This window comes from Narcine bancroftii, chromosome 1, assembly GCF_036971445.1.
Source record: "Narcine bancroftii isolate sNarBan1 chromosome 1, sNarBan1.hap1, whole genome shotgun sequence".
Classification (NCBI taxonomy): domain Eukaryota; kingdom Metazoa; phylum Chordata; class Chondrichthyes; order Torpediniformes; family Narcinidae; genus Narcine; species Narcine bancroftii.
The window spans coordinates 120,408,808-120,423,819 of NC_091469.1; the positions used below are offsets into that span (position 1 = coordinate 120,408,808).

General features: G+C 41.5%; 1 protein-coding gene across 4 annotated transcripts in view; it reads right to left on the reverse strand.

Moving 5' to 3' along the window:
• Nucleotides 1–15,012, reverse strand: part of LOC138763332 (soluble lamin-associated protein of 75 kDa-like) — a 136,612-nt gene that overhangs the window by 28,830 nt on the left and 92,770 nt on the right. For all 4 annotated transcript variants that reach the window (XM_069937321.1, XM_069937294.1, XM_069937303.1 and 1 more), the window contains exon 8: nt 14,837–14,970. In XM_069937321.1, the coding sequence (XP_069793422.1) occupies nt 14,837–14,970 (134 nt within the window). The remainder of the gene's footprint in view (nt 1–14,836; nt 14,971–15,012) is intronic.

Below are 15,012 nucleotides of genomic sequence, written 5' to 3' on the forward strand. Positions count from 1 at the left end.
GATCTTTAATCTAGTATTGCAGAATTTATATGGCCTGAACCATCCAATTAAATGGAAAAATGTTTTTTAATGTATTTAAAAGACTCCAGGGTAACATATTTGTGCAGAAGATAGATATGCAAGTGGATTTTGGAAGGAGCAACAATTTCATTCTACAACCCAAGACAAAATTAAAGGAATTTCAATTTTTAATCAATTCTTCCACTCAGTTTACATATTTTGATACTGTTGCAGACTCTAATGATAGATATTTAATTATAACTAGTTTCTTATGTAAAAAGGTTGTGCTGGTGAATAGTTATGCTCCTAACATTGACAATATAGAATTTCTTAATCCCATGTTTTCATTATTGCTGAATTTGAATGAATATATATTGTTCATGGGGGTGAGATAATGTATGAGACCCTTAGAAATCATTAGAATATTTGAACCCTTAGAAACTTTTTAATATTTATATTCAGTGTCTAAAAAGAGGTGAAAGGTTAGAAACAGTGTGATTTTTTTTGGGTCTCTCACTGACTGGTACTAATTGAAACAATCTTGTGGTACTAAGGAGGGAATCAAAGCTGAAAGTGCAGGAATGCATGAAGAAATATGGGAAGATAAGGGGTCCTGATGTTTTCTCTGAATCTGAACACTTTTGTTCTAAACAGCACTTTCTTAACCTTGATGTATAATCCATGAGACTACAAGTGGAGAGGAGAGGAGAGGAAATGGGAAGGGAGTTGCTGCTTGTCATACATGTAATGCTTTATTTTTAAATCAGGTTTAAAAGGTTTGCGACTGATGAAACCTTTTTTCTAACTTGCTTGAATGTATAAATACTTGACCCTACGCGATTGCTTCAAGTGCGACAGTAGAGATCTCTTCCAGGTAGTTACCTAATAAAGAGTTAACCCATAGATCTATGTGCTGCGCATATTTGCATTGGGAAGTGACAAAAACCAGAACCACAGGGAGATACTTTAATTGTTGTCTCAACCCTTGGATTAATAGATCAGCCTCCAACCAGATGTTCCCAAGTCAGCTACTTAATTTTTTTTGTTGGACTCAGGGTTTCTGGATATCTGAAGTATGCATCCAGACGATATTTTATGTTTACCATAAATATTCTATGATAGATTTGATACTCGGCTAGTATCATTTGTTACTGCTTGTGACTACGAAGCAATTGTAATATCTTATCATGCACCATTGAAGCTTTCAATTAATCTGTCTGAAGTAGCTTCCAGTTCTAGGCAATGGTGGTTTAATTCTACTTTGTTACAGGATGAAAAGTTCATTAACTTTAATAAAGAAATGGACTCTACTGAGGGAATTTCTACTTTGATGATACATTCAAGGTGTATCCTCGAGGTCAAATTGAGAAAGCAAACGAATGAAGAAAGAATGGTGTTGGTTAACACGATTTTTAAAAATTGATAGATTATACTCAGTAGCCTCTAATTCTAACCTTTGTAAGGAGAAAGTCAAACTCCAAATGTAACATGATCTCCTTTTAACTTACACGAATGAAAGTAATTTTCTCAAAACCAAAAGTCAGGGGAGAAATCAGGTAAGCTATTGGGTCGTCAATTGAAAGCTGCTTTGGTTAAAGGACAGATCACAAAAATTCGTAAGCCAGATGGGAGCCTAACTACTGATCATGATGAAACAAACAAGACGTTCCATGAATCTTATTCCAATTTATACAAATCTGATGTCCTGGGACAATTGAATATTCCCAAATTGTCTTATAATGATTGAGTATTGTGACAGATTATGTTATATTTTATATTGTATATATATATATGCTTTTGGAAGATAAATGGTGGGGATTTTAAGTGTAGGTCACATACAAACACTTCAAAACAAATCTCATTTAAAATGCCAGTGCTCTGCTCAAGCCAGACAGTCCAGGCTCCGAATGCCTTTGCAAAAACTTTGAAGAATGCCAAGAAGGACTTCACAAGTAGGGCATGCTGTGGAGTAAAGGATTATGGTTTTGGAAAGCAACAGATGAATGGACTCGAAAATTGGGTCCAGTGCCACAGTCTGTCTCAGTGCAGAGTGCTGTTCTAAGTGGGCCATGAGGTTTTTTCCTGGGAGAGGGAGAAAATTCAGTTCTACATTTCAGCCGCTGAGGCTGGGTCTGGAACATGACAAGTTGGCAAGCCTGTGGAAAAACCCCATTTTGAAGATGGGTTGTGAGTTCTTAGTTCAGCCTGTTCAAAGCCCTTGTGGTCCTTACAAGAGAAGATGGTTGGCTGTATAATGTTTCACTTGAAATAAGGGAAACAGAAAAGGATCTGAAAGAAAGTAGTAGTCTGGAAAAACCTGATGGGTCAAGTTTCTTTGGCAAGAAGGAATCAGTTGTGGGTGTCCAACAAGCGACAAATCTCTTTCTGAAAACCAACAAGAACCTTCCTGACCAGTAATCATTTACCTTTCAAGCACCGAAGCCCGGTGATATTCATAAATGTAAAATTCTGTGCATAGTATAAAAAATGCCTGCAAAAGTGAACATGGTGGAGTGAGAATGGACTGTGAATTAAAGAACTTTTCTCAACTTGTACACACATTACATACACGTGCGCTTAGAATTAGAAGGGGGTCAAGTTAACAGGATCAAACTCTAACATTATTATTTTCATGTTTAAAGATGATTAAAAGCTATTTTTATTTAAGTAACCATTTGTTTTGGTGAATTTCTATGGCTGCTGGGTTTTGGGGTCCTCTGGGACCATAACAGTATCTTTAGGGGAACCCATCTCTCAGGAAGAGATTTTTAAAGCTATTACTTCTCTTCAGTCAGACAAGGCACCTGGTCTAGATGGATACATGGTTTTTTTTTAAATTTTCTAACCTACTTTCCCCTTGATTATGTGTTAAAGTATTCCATTTCTTTGGGAAACTTGCCCCAGAATCAATTTCTTTAATTCTTAAAATGGATAAAGACTCTACCAATTGTGTCTTCTACAAACCAATATCACTATCAAATGTTGATTCAACAAACCCTAGGGGTGGGGGGGGGGGCAGGGTCATTGACCAGGCTAAAGACCACACTAGAAGATTAATGGGCAGGTCTCAGGGTATAAGGTAAATCTGGATAAAACTGAAATTATGCCTTTGACAAATGGAGATTTGTCAATTTAAATGGCCACAGGAAGACATCAAGTATATGGGGGTAAAAATATATAAAGGTTTATGTAACAAACTTAATTATCTCCTTTTGCTATAGAAGATTGAGGAGGACCTTGATAGATGGAGGACTCTGCCCATAACACTGGTGGGTAGAGTTAACTATGTCAGAATGAAGGTGATGCCAAGACTCCAGTTACCCATTTCATTGCCACATTTTCTTTAAACACTTGGTGAATGTGTCAGAAGGGTCCTGTGGAATGATAAGGTAGCTAGAATCCCCATGGAAAAGTTGAAGTGGATCAAAATGTATTGGGGTTAAAAATACCATATGTTTAAAAATACTATTGGGCAGCCAAGGCAAAATTCATCACCTCATTCTTTGAAGGGTCTCCCCCCCTCCTGGGCATAAATTGGACTAGATGCAATAGGTTAAAAGATGGCAGGAGAATTTATATACAAATGGGACACCAAATTCAATTCATTATTATTCTGATAAACTTGAACATCCATCATGGGTAAATCTGGAATTGAAATCAGTTGAGAAATTTTCAATCGTGTCTCTATTGGAGGCTGCCCTTCCTTTGTCCCTTCTCAATGTTAGTAAACTGCTAAGTAATCCTATACCCAGGCATTACGGTTATGGTTCCAGTTCCGGAGGTTTTTTTGATTTAATTTAAAAAAAATAAACTTTATCTGGCTTCATTTTATCTAATTATTTTTTTCAGCCATCTATGAATGATCGAGCTTTCTCTTTTTGGAAGGTCAAGGATATCATGTTTTCTGGATGTGTTCAAGGAGGGTTATCTTGTGTCCTTTGAACAACTTTCAAAAACAAATATGGTTTGCTAATTATTTAGATATTTTCAAATAAGACATTTTTTGAGTGCTTATATTACTTAATGTTCCCCTGCTGTATCAGTTGGATATGGTTGATGCTCTTTCTTGTTTAAATCCCTCTTTGAAGGGTTTAAATAGCAATCATTTATGATATTGTTACGGAGTAAAGAGGACCCCCAAAACCAGCAGCAATAGATATGCAACACAACATAAAGGGGCACTTGTTCAAATATAATTAAAACTACTTTTATTTAAGAAAACAGAATTAAACTTCAACTTATTACTATCCACTTACTTAACCTACTTAATCCCCCCCTCTAATACTAAGCACAGGTGTGTGTAGTGTGTATATAAGCTTAGAAAAGTTCTTTGGAACACAGTCCAATCTCACTGGTTCCAGACAATTCTTGGACTGTGCACAGAAGTTAGCATTAATAAAGTTCACCAGTCTCTGGTACTCAACGGACAAATGGTTACTACTCAGGAGGGTTCTGGTTGGTTTTCTGAGAGAGATTCCTTTTGTTCCGGTACATCCGCACCTGACTCCTTTCCAATCAGTCTTGCTGACGAAACTTGCCCTCTTCAGGGTTCTCCAGATGATCCTTTTTTCTTTCAGGTCACCTTTCAGATAGCTCGTCTTCTCCGTTGACAAGGCAGTCTTCCAAAGTTTGCCAGCTTGTCCCTCTGGAACCAATTTCTGTGTGTGTCTCTCTCTCTCTGAGAGCAAAGCTGTCCTTCTCTCCCAGCAAAGATCACATGCTCACCCAGGCATGCTGCTGAATGTTGCCATTTTGTTGCATTTTTTGCAAAAAGCACTCTGCAAAAATTCTATGTTTTCAAATGTTTGTGTGCAATCTGCTCTAACAATTCCTCCCAAACCACCTCTAAGTACTCTGTCACAATATATTATTAAAATTGTGACCAGTCTAGAATGAAAATTTTAAAAAGGGAGTGGGAGCAGGAGCTCCAAAAGTCATTACCTGCAGAGAGGTGGAAAAATGTTCTCAAAGTGAGCTAGACACTCTCTTATTCAATTTAAGGTAGTACAAGGACAATCTTTCCTAATTTTAACCCAAATTAAGGTGTAATTCACAAGTGGCTTCATTGACTCATATGTTTTGGCCCTGTCCAGATCTGGAAAGATACCTTTGGTGCTCTTTCAACAATCCTTGCAATTGATTTACAACCAAATGTGTGCCTCAAGGATCTGTATTGGGCCCATTGTTGTTCGTTATATACATTAATGATCTAGATGATGGGGTGGTGAATTGGATTAGTAAATATGCAGACGATACTAAGATAGGTGGAATAGTGGATAATGAAGAAGGTTTTCAAGGATTGCAGAGGGATTTGGGCTGCTTAGAAAAGTGGGCTGAAAAATGGCAGATGGAATTTAATGCTGATAAGTGTGAGGTGCTTCATTTTGGTAAGAAGAATCAGAATAGGACATACGTGGTAAATGGGAGAGCATTGAGGAATACAGAAGAGCAGAAAGATTTAGGAGTGACGGTACATCGTTCCCTGAAGGTAGAAACTCACGTGAATAGGGTAGTGAAGAAGGCTTTTAGTATGCTGGCCTTTATCAATCATTGCATGGAATATAGGAGTTGGGAGGTGATGTTGAGATTGTATAAGACGTTGGTGCGGCCTAATTTGGAGTTCTGTGTGCAGTTCTGGTCGCCTAATTATAGGAAGGATATAAACAGAGTGGAGAGAGTGCAGAGAAGGTTTACCAGAATGTTACCTGGGTTTAAGCATCTAGAGTATAGGGAGAGATTAGACAGATTAGGTCTTTATTCTTTGGAGCGTAGAAGGTTGAGGGGATTTGATAGCAGTATTTAAGATTATGAAAGGGATAGACAGAGTGGATGTGGATAGACTATTTCCGTTAAGAGGAGGAAAGATTAAAACAAGAGGACACGAGTTAAGAATTAAGGGGCAGAGGTTTAGAGGTAACATGAGGGGGAACTTCTTTACTCAGAGAGTGGTAGCTGTGTGGAATGATCTTCTGGGAGAAATAGTGGCGGCGGAGTCAATTGTATTATTTAAGAAAAGGTTGGACAGGCATATGGATGAGAAGAAGATGGAGGGTTATGGGCATTGTGCAGGGTGGTGGGACTAGAAAGGGGTGTTTGGTTCGGTGCGGACTAGAAGGGCCTAATGGCCTGTTTCCGTGCTGTAATTGTTATGTTATGTTAAATCCCTTAACTGCTCTCTTTTGGAATTTTAGGAGTAGATGAAGATCATTGTCCTGCTTCTGTTCATCGGATGAAGGTTTTTACTATTCTGATGGCTAGGAGAGCAATTCTTCTTAAATGCTAGGACCCCATTTTGCTTTCTATAGCTCAATGATTTTCTTAAACCATGGCCTATTTGAAATTGGAGAAAATTAGAAGTGTTACAATTGATCCCTCTTAAATTTGAGGAAATGGCAGCCATTCATACAATATTTTCATGATAGAATTTTTAACATTTTCTTTGATTTATTGTCCCTACCTGATATCATTAAGTTTCTCTTTTGGATGAGGACCAGGCTTCTTATGTTTGATAAAAGCTGATCCAAGGCTTTCCAGTTTTTTTTTGGTTTTCTCTTCATTAAATGAGTACAAGGGGTTTTACTATAATGTGATTTTTAAAAAATTTTCTTTGAGTATGCAGAGATGATACTATTATGTACTGACTGTTGTATATTATAATCTTTGTAATTATGTATCCTTATTCTTTCCATCCATTGTTTATTGTAAATGGCGTCGGCAAGTGCAACGACAATGGGCGCCTCCTGTTGGAGCTCTGCGCAGAACAGCGGCTTGTCATTACAAACACCCTTTTTCAGCAGAGGGACAGCCTTAAGACCACCTGGATGCATCCCCGATCCAAACACTGGCACCTCCTGGACTACATCCTGGTGCGAGAAAGTGACAAACAAGATGTGCTCCACACCAGGGTCATGCCTAGCGCGGAATGCCACACTGACCACCGGCTGGTTCGCTGCAAGCTCAACCTTCACTTCAAGCCAAAGCCCAGGAACAATAAAGCCCCCAGAAAGAGGTTCAATGTTGGAAAACTGCAGTCAGACGAGGCGAGAGGAAACTTCCAGGCAAACCTCAAAGCAAAGCTCGACGTTGCAACCCGCCTCACGGACCCGTCCCCTGAAACCCTCTGGGATCAGTTGAAGGCTACCATACTGCAATCCACTGAAGAGGTACTGGGCTTCTCCTCCAGGAAAAACAAGGACTGGTTTGACGAAAACAGCCAGGAAATCCAGGAGCTGCTGGCAAAGAAGCGAGCTGCCCACCAGGCTCACCTTACAAAGCCGTCCTGTCCAGAGAAGAAACAAGCCTTCCGTCGCGCATGCAGCCATCTTCAGCGCAAACTCCGGGAGATCCAAAATGAGTGGTGGACTAGCCTCGCCAAACGAACACAGCTCAGCGCGGACATTGGCGACTTCAGGGGTTTCTACGAGGCTCTAAAGGCTGTGTACGGCCCCTCACCCCAAGTCCAAAGCCCGCTGCGCAGCTCAGACGGCAAAGTCCTCCTCAGCGACAAGATCTCCATCCTCAACCGATGGTCAGAACACTTCCAATCTCTTTTCAGTACCAACCGCTCAGTCCAAGATTCCGCCCTGCTCCAGCTCCCTCAACAGCCCCTAAGGCTAGAGCTGGATGAGGTTCCCACCCTGGATGAGACATATAAGGCAATCGAACAACTGAAAAGTGGCAAAGCAGCAGGTATGGATGGAATCCCCCCAGAAGTCTGGAAGGCTGGCGGCAAAACTCTGCATGCCAAACTGCATGAGTTTTTCAAGCTTTGTTGGGACCAAGGTAAACTGCCTCAGGATCTTCGTGATGCCACCATCATCACCCTGTACAAAAACAAAGGCGAGAAATCAGACTGCTCAAACTACAGGGGAATCACGTTGCTCTCCATTGCAGGCAAAATCTTCGCTAGGATTCTACTAAATAGAATAATACCTAGTGTCGCTGAGAATATTCTCCCAGAATCACAGTGCGGCTTTCGCGCAAACAGAGGAACCACTGACATGGTCTTTGCCCTCAGACAGCTCCAAGAAAAGTGCAGAGAACAAAACAAAGGACTCTACATCACCTTTGTTGACCTCACCAAAGCCTTCGACACCGTGAGCAGGAAAGGGCTTTGGCAAATACTAGAGCGCATCGGATGTCCCCCAAAGTTCCTCAACATGATTATCCAACTGCACGAAAACCAACAAGGTCGGGTCAGATACAGCAATGAGCTCTCTGAACCCTTCTCCATTAACAATGGCGTGAAGCAAGGCTGTGTTCTCGCACCAACCCTCTTTTCAATCTTCTTCAGCATGATGCTGAACCAAGCCATGAAAGACCCCAACAATGAAGACGCTGTTTACATCCGGTACCGCACGGATGGCAGTCTCTTCAATCTGAGGCGCCTGCAAGCTCACACCAAGACACAAGAGAAACTTGTCCGTGAACTACTCTTTGCAGATGATGCCGCTTTAGTTGCCCATTCAGAGCCAGCTCTTCAGCGCTTGACGTCCTGCTTTGCGGAAACTGCCAAAATGTTTGGCCTGGAAGTCAGCCTGAAGAAAACTGAGGTCCTCCATCAGCCAGCTCCCCACCATGATTACCAGCCCCCCCACATCTCCATCGGGCACACAAAACTCAAAACGGTCAACCAGTTTACCTATCTCGGCTGCACCATTTCATCAGATACAAGGATCGACAATGAGATAGACAACAGACTCGCCAAGGCAAATAGCGCCTTTGGAAGACTACACAAAAGAGTCTGGAAAAACAACCAACTGAAAAACCTCACAAAGATAAGCGTATACAGAGCCGTTGTCATACCCACACTCCTGTTCGGCTCCGAATCATGGGTCCTCTACCGGCACCACCTACGGCTCCTAGAACGCTTCCACCAGCGTTGTCTCCGCTCCATCCTCAACATCCATTGGAGCGCTCACACCCCTAACGTCGAGGTACTCGAGATGGCAGAGGTCGACAGCATCGAGTCCACGCTGCTGAAGATCCAGCTGCGCTGGATGGGTCACGTCTCCAGAATGGAGGACCATCGCCTTCCCAAGATCGTATTATATGGCGAGCTCTCCACTGGCCACCGTGACAGAGGTGCACCAAAGAAAAGGTACAAGGACTGCCTAAAGAAATCTCTTGGTGCCTGCCACATTGACCACCGCCAGTGGGCTGATAACGCCTCAAACCGTGCATCTTGGCGCCTCACAGTTTGGCAGGCAGCAGCCTCCTTTGAAGAAGACCGCAGAGCCCACCTCACTGACAAAAGGCAAAGGAGGAAAAACCCAACACCCAACCCCAACCAACCAATTTTCCCTTGCAACCGCTGCAATCGTGTCTGCCTGTCCCGCATCGGACTTGTCAGCCACAAACGAGCCTGCAGCTGACGTGGACTTTTTACCCCCTCCATAAATCTTCGTCCGCGAAGCCAAGCCAAAGAAAAAAAAACCAATAAAAAGATTGAAAAAGGAACAATCTAATTCTTCCCTTCTTACATCCAAGAGTCTTTTAAATATCACTATTATATCAGAGAATTCACAGACACTTATGTGACATTGGCCACGCAAGGCACATGTGGCAGGGTACTCAAACCATAATGGGCTACAAGTCAACCAGGCAGGTCAGCATGTTACGAGGCCAGAGGACCCCAAAACCCAGCAGCAACAGATATTCTCCAAGACAAATGGTTACTTAAACAAAAGTTGCTTTTAATTATCTTTAAACATGAAAACAGAATAACACTTTAACTTATCACTAATGACTTAACTAACCTAACTTAACCCCCTTCTAATTCTAAGTGCACGTGTGTGTAAGTTCACTTCTCATTCTTCCAAGTTCATTGGTTGCAGGCAATTCTTATACAGTGCACAGCATTTAACATTTATAAAGTTCACCAGGCTTTGGTGCTTGAAAGGTAAATGGTTAAAGCTCCGGAAGGTTCTTGTCGGTTTTCAGAGAGATTTGTTGTTCTAAGACCTCCACAACGGATTCCTTTTTAATCAACCACTTCAGTGCCTTGTGGACAAAACATGCCCTGTCAGAGTTCTCCAGATGACAAAATCTTTTTTTTTAGGTCACTACAAAGTTCCTTTTTGTTTCTCTTATTCCAAGTGAAATATTAGACAGCCAGACCTCTCCTCTTGCACGACCCACAAGGGCTTTGACCAGGCCAAACCAAGAACTCCAACCCGTCTTCCAAATGGGGTTTTCCACAAGCTTGCCAACTTGCCCTGTTCCAGTCCCAGCTGCAACACTGTAAAACTGATCTCTCAGAGAAAAAGTCTGTTTGACTCTCTCCACTTGCAAAACCACATGATCCTCTTAGAACAGCTCTAGACAATCTGTGGCTCCAACAAGATCTTTCATCTGTTACCCTTTTGTAAACAACAATTAGTGAAGTATCTTGGGCAGTCTCCAAAGCTCTTGCCAAGGCTGTAAGGCCAACATATCTAGTATTAGCAGAGCTCCAATATTTCAAATAAGATCTGTTTTAAAGTGTTTGTATGTGACCTACTCTAACAAACCTTTCCCAATTTATCTCCCAAAAACATATCTCTATACTCTATCAGAAGCAACAATGTCTCCCTTTCTGAAATGTTGAATACCTTCTACGCATGGCTCGATGAGAAAAACAAGGTGGCACCAAAGAAATCCTCACCTCACTGAGAAACAGGGTAAGGAGGATCCTACAGAGGGTGAACTCACATAATGCAGGACCAGATAACACACCTGGTCAGATACTGAAGGTCTATGCAGCCCAGCTGACAGAAGTTCTAAAAGGTATCGTTGACATCTCACAACAGTAGTCTATTGACCCCACAGAATTCAAAGCAGCCATTATCAGCCCCATGCCCACAAGCATCTGCTGATGGAACATATCAAATAGCACGTTCCAGCAACATAGGACCCATTCCAATTTGCCTGCCATCCAAACTGGTTCACAGGTGATGCTATAGCCTTGACCCTCAACTCTGATCCACCCAGAGAAAGATGCCTCATACAACAGGATGTTTTTTTCATTGCAACCTGTTATTCAATACAATTGTACCCCAGAGGCTGGTAGATAAATTGTTCTTGCTGGGATCCTGTACTCTGCAACTGGATTCTAGATTTCTTGTCTGAAAGACCACAGTTAGTCTGGTCTGGGAACAAAAATTCATCCCATCACACTGAGCGCTGGCACATCTCAGGCCTGTGTGTTCAGCCTGCTATTTGTTCATGCTGCCAACTCACAACTGTACCACCAGGTTCAGTTCTAACAGAATTATTGTTTGTAGATGGCCTTATCAGCAACAAGGAGTCTACTTCTAGAGAAGAGTTTAAGCAGCTCAAAAAATGGAGTGAGAACAACACAAGTTTCAATGTGGACAAGACCAAGAAGATGATTGTGGACTTCAGTACTATGAAGGTCACCCATTCTCCATTGCACATCAATGGTTCTGCCATGGAGGCCACAATGTTCCTTAGTGTGCATATAAAAGATGACCCATCCTAGACTCACAACACCTCATTAGTCAGGAAGGTACAGCAGTGCCTTCACTTCCTCAAAAGGTTGAGGAAGGCAGGGCTATCGCTCCCTCCACCCCCCAGCATATTGAGCGTGTCCTGTCTGGTTGCATCATTATGTAGTAATACAGCAGATCATTAAAACAGCTGAGAAGATCACTGGAGGCTCCCTTTCCTCTAATGACCAGGAGTGTTGCGTAAATAGGGCTCAAAGAATTATGGAAGACCCTTTCCCCCTTTCTTTGACCCACTAGAATCAAGGTGGTGGTACAGGAGCATCAAAATCTGGTCTGCGAGGCTGAGAAATAGCTTTTTCCAGTAGACTGTCATATTGAAGAACAGTATTTTGTAACTGAATAAATCACCCCAAAATATTTATTTACTTTTAATTATATCTTTAAATACATGGGATTATTATGTACCGTGTATTGCATGTGTAGGCACCATGGTCTGGAGAAACTGTTCCATCAGGTTGTATATATACAGTCTGATGATAAATTTGAACTTTATATTCCCAATGCTGTTAAGGAGGGTATTCCAATATATTTCCAAATCATGGAGTGATACTTCCAGGTGAAGGTGTTATTATGCTTGGGTTTGGAAGGTGGTGCTTGTGAATCAGAAATGACTTTAAAGATAATTTTGACAAACCTGTTCAATGAGACTTTATTATTGAAGCTTTCCTCCAATTGTTCTCTGGAACTGGGCTTTCAAATACACTTTCTCCTAGGCCAGAAATGAAGAAGATTTGCTTCTCTTTCTCTTTTAGCTCAAGCTTTAATAAAGCTCATTTTTCCAACTAGTTGCAGTTCATATCTTTTCACCCAATCCATGTTAGCTGGAGTTGTTTAAGTTCATGATCGAGTTTACATTCAAAAGTGCATAATTGATTTAGTTGCCTACATGTACCTCTGTAGATCACTGTTTTTTAAAATTACAGATTGTGTGTTCATTTATTAAACTCCCTCTCTCTCTAAATAAGCACCTGAACTATCCACACCTTCAAAAAGCATGCGTCTCAATTAGCACCTCGCTTTTTATAAGCCATTAGCTTCAGGAGCATTTCAAGTTTAATCATTCAGCACGGTAACAGGCCCTTTCAGCCCACAAGCTTGTGCTGCCCAGTTACACCCAATTGATCGATAACCCCCATTTTGTTTTGAACATTGGGAGGAAACCAGAGAACTCAGAGCAAAACCACACAGACATAGGGAGAACGCAAAAAATCTCTACAGAAAATGCTGGATACGAACCCCAATCACTGACTCTGTAACAGCATTGTGGTAACCACTGTTACAGAACCAGCTAACTATACAGCCCTTCCATTACTTCTCTATTTGCAACAGCACACATGTCCCACCATCATATTCTCTCATCAATTCCTTTCTAATTTCCAATTAAATTAACAGAAGTTGATGTCTCCATAGCTCTACCATGAACCAATAAAATCCAAATTTCCTCATTTCTTCAAAGCTTCCACTGATCAACTCTGAAGGTTCTCTCTTCATTTAACATGGTTATTTCCTGCCAGCTCAAATGGATATCACGCATTTTGTCCAACACTAAAAACTACTTCAAAGAAGCACCATTTCCTCAAAACATTTAATTCTATGGAAAAGCTAACGCAGTCTAAAGATTTGAAAGATGATTTCATAGTTTATAAAATTGTTGGAACATCTCCACTGCATTCCTAAATAGGACATACAAAAAAATTACATTCTTTCAACTTCTAATCATTTTTGCTAATAGTACGATAGTGTGCTTTTTTTAAATTCCTCCTGACCCACAATTTTTCTGCACACCCTTTTTCCTTCAGTATGATTTTAAACATTGTTTGAGTCAAGTCCTCAAAGCTTTTAGTGGAGCACCACTCAACCCTATACCTGAAATTCTTCTGTTGCATTGTCATTTGCATAAATGCACATTAAACTTAAACAATTATCCCTTAAATTGAAATAAGGTAAGTGACCAATGAATCAATTTACATGTGGTTCTTCAAACAAGGTAGCAGCATCATCACTGGGTTTCTTTCTGAATATTGCAATGGGACTACAGATGGAATGGAATCTCCATTCATCTTCAGATAGAGCAGGACTAAAATGCTGGAATAGCTTCCAAACTAACCAACATGCACTTGATCATTGTCACAGCTTCCCTCACAAACTAATCAATAGTGGGAACATCTTGTTGATTCTGGCACCCCTTACACTTCAAATTTAGTGTTAATAAAATTATCTAATCGTTCATCCCACTGAATGCCATTTTTGCTCTGAATCCACATTTAGGGCAGTTGGCTTAAGATTTGTGGAATTTTACAGCAAACCAAATTTGGATGCTGAAGAAATACATTTCTGGAAGTTGCTACATTTATTTTGCACATGTAGAATTCAACTAGACTATGAACCTTTGTACAGTTGCTTCCTCAGGTTGGTGAATGAGGAATTGAATAATTGAGAAATTATTTAAAGTTAAAATGAGGAAAAGCACTTAGAAGACAAACTTCCACTCCAGGCAGTTCATAATTTTAAAAAGGTTTTTTTTGGGCCATACGTTTGATGAAGCGTACCTATGCCACCCCAGGCATTTGATGAAGCGTACCTATGCCACCCCAGGCATTTGATGAAGCGTACCTATGCCACCCCAGGCATTTGATGAAGCGTACCTATGCCACCCCATGCATTTGATGAAGCGTACCTATGCCACCCCAGGCATTTAATGAAGCGTACCTATGCCACCCCAGGCAGTTGATGAAGCGTACCTATGCCACCCCAGGCATTTGATGAAGCGTACCTATGCCACCCCAGGCATTTGATGAAGCGTACCTATGCCACCCCAGGCATTTGATGAAGCGTACCTATGCCACCCCAGGCATTTGATGAAGCGTACCTATGCCACCCCAGGCATCTGATGAAGCGTACCTATGCCACCCCATGCATTTGATGAAGCGTACCTATGCCACCCCAGGCATTTGATGAAGCGTACCTATGCCACCCCAGGCAGTTTATGAAGCGTACCTATGCCACCCCAGGCAGTTGATGAAGCGTACCTATGCCACCCCAGGCAGTTGATGAAGCTTACCTATGAAAGAATACCAGAAAAACAGAACATCTCCTACATGAGCATCACAATAGGATCACATGTCCAATTTGTCCCCGATGGTCAGCAGTGCACTGACAACCATCCCCACTTGAGAACCCATTCGTAAATGAGCCAATAAACCTCACTCAAACGTAATGGACAGCGGTCTTGCTGCCACAGAACAACCGCTCCAGATTTCCATCATTCAGACTCTCACATCAGCCCCATATAACTGTACAAAATGAAGCAGTTCAATGGAACCTACAGACTGTTCCGAGAGACCCAGCCGCTTCTTCACTTCTCCAAATGGTTGCTTTCCATTCTCAGTCTCTGCAAGGACTAGAGATGATGACTCTCCTCCTATAGTTCCATGCTCATCATCCTGGGAGATATCCATACCTTGAGGGAAACATATCAGTTGACCAGATAAATCAGAGAAGC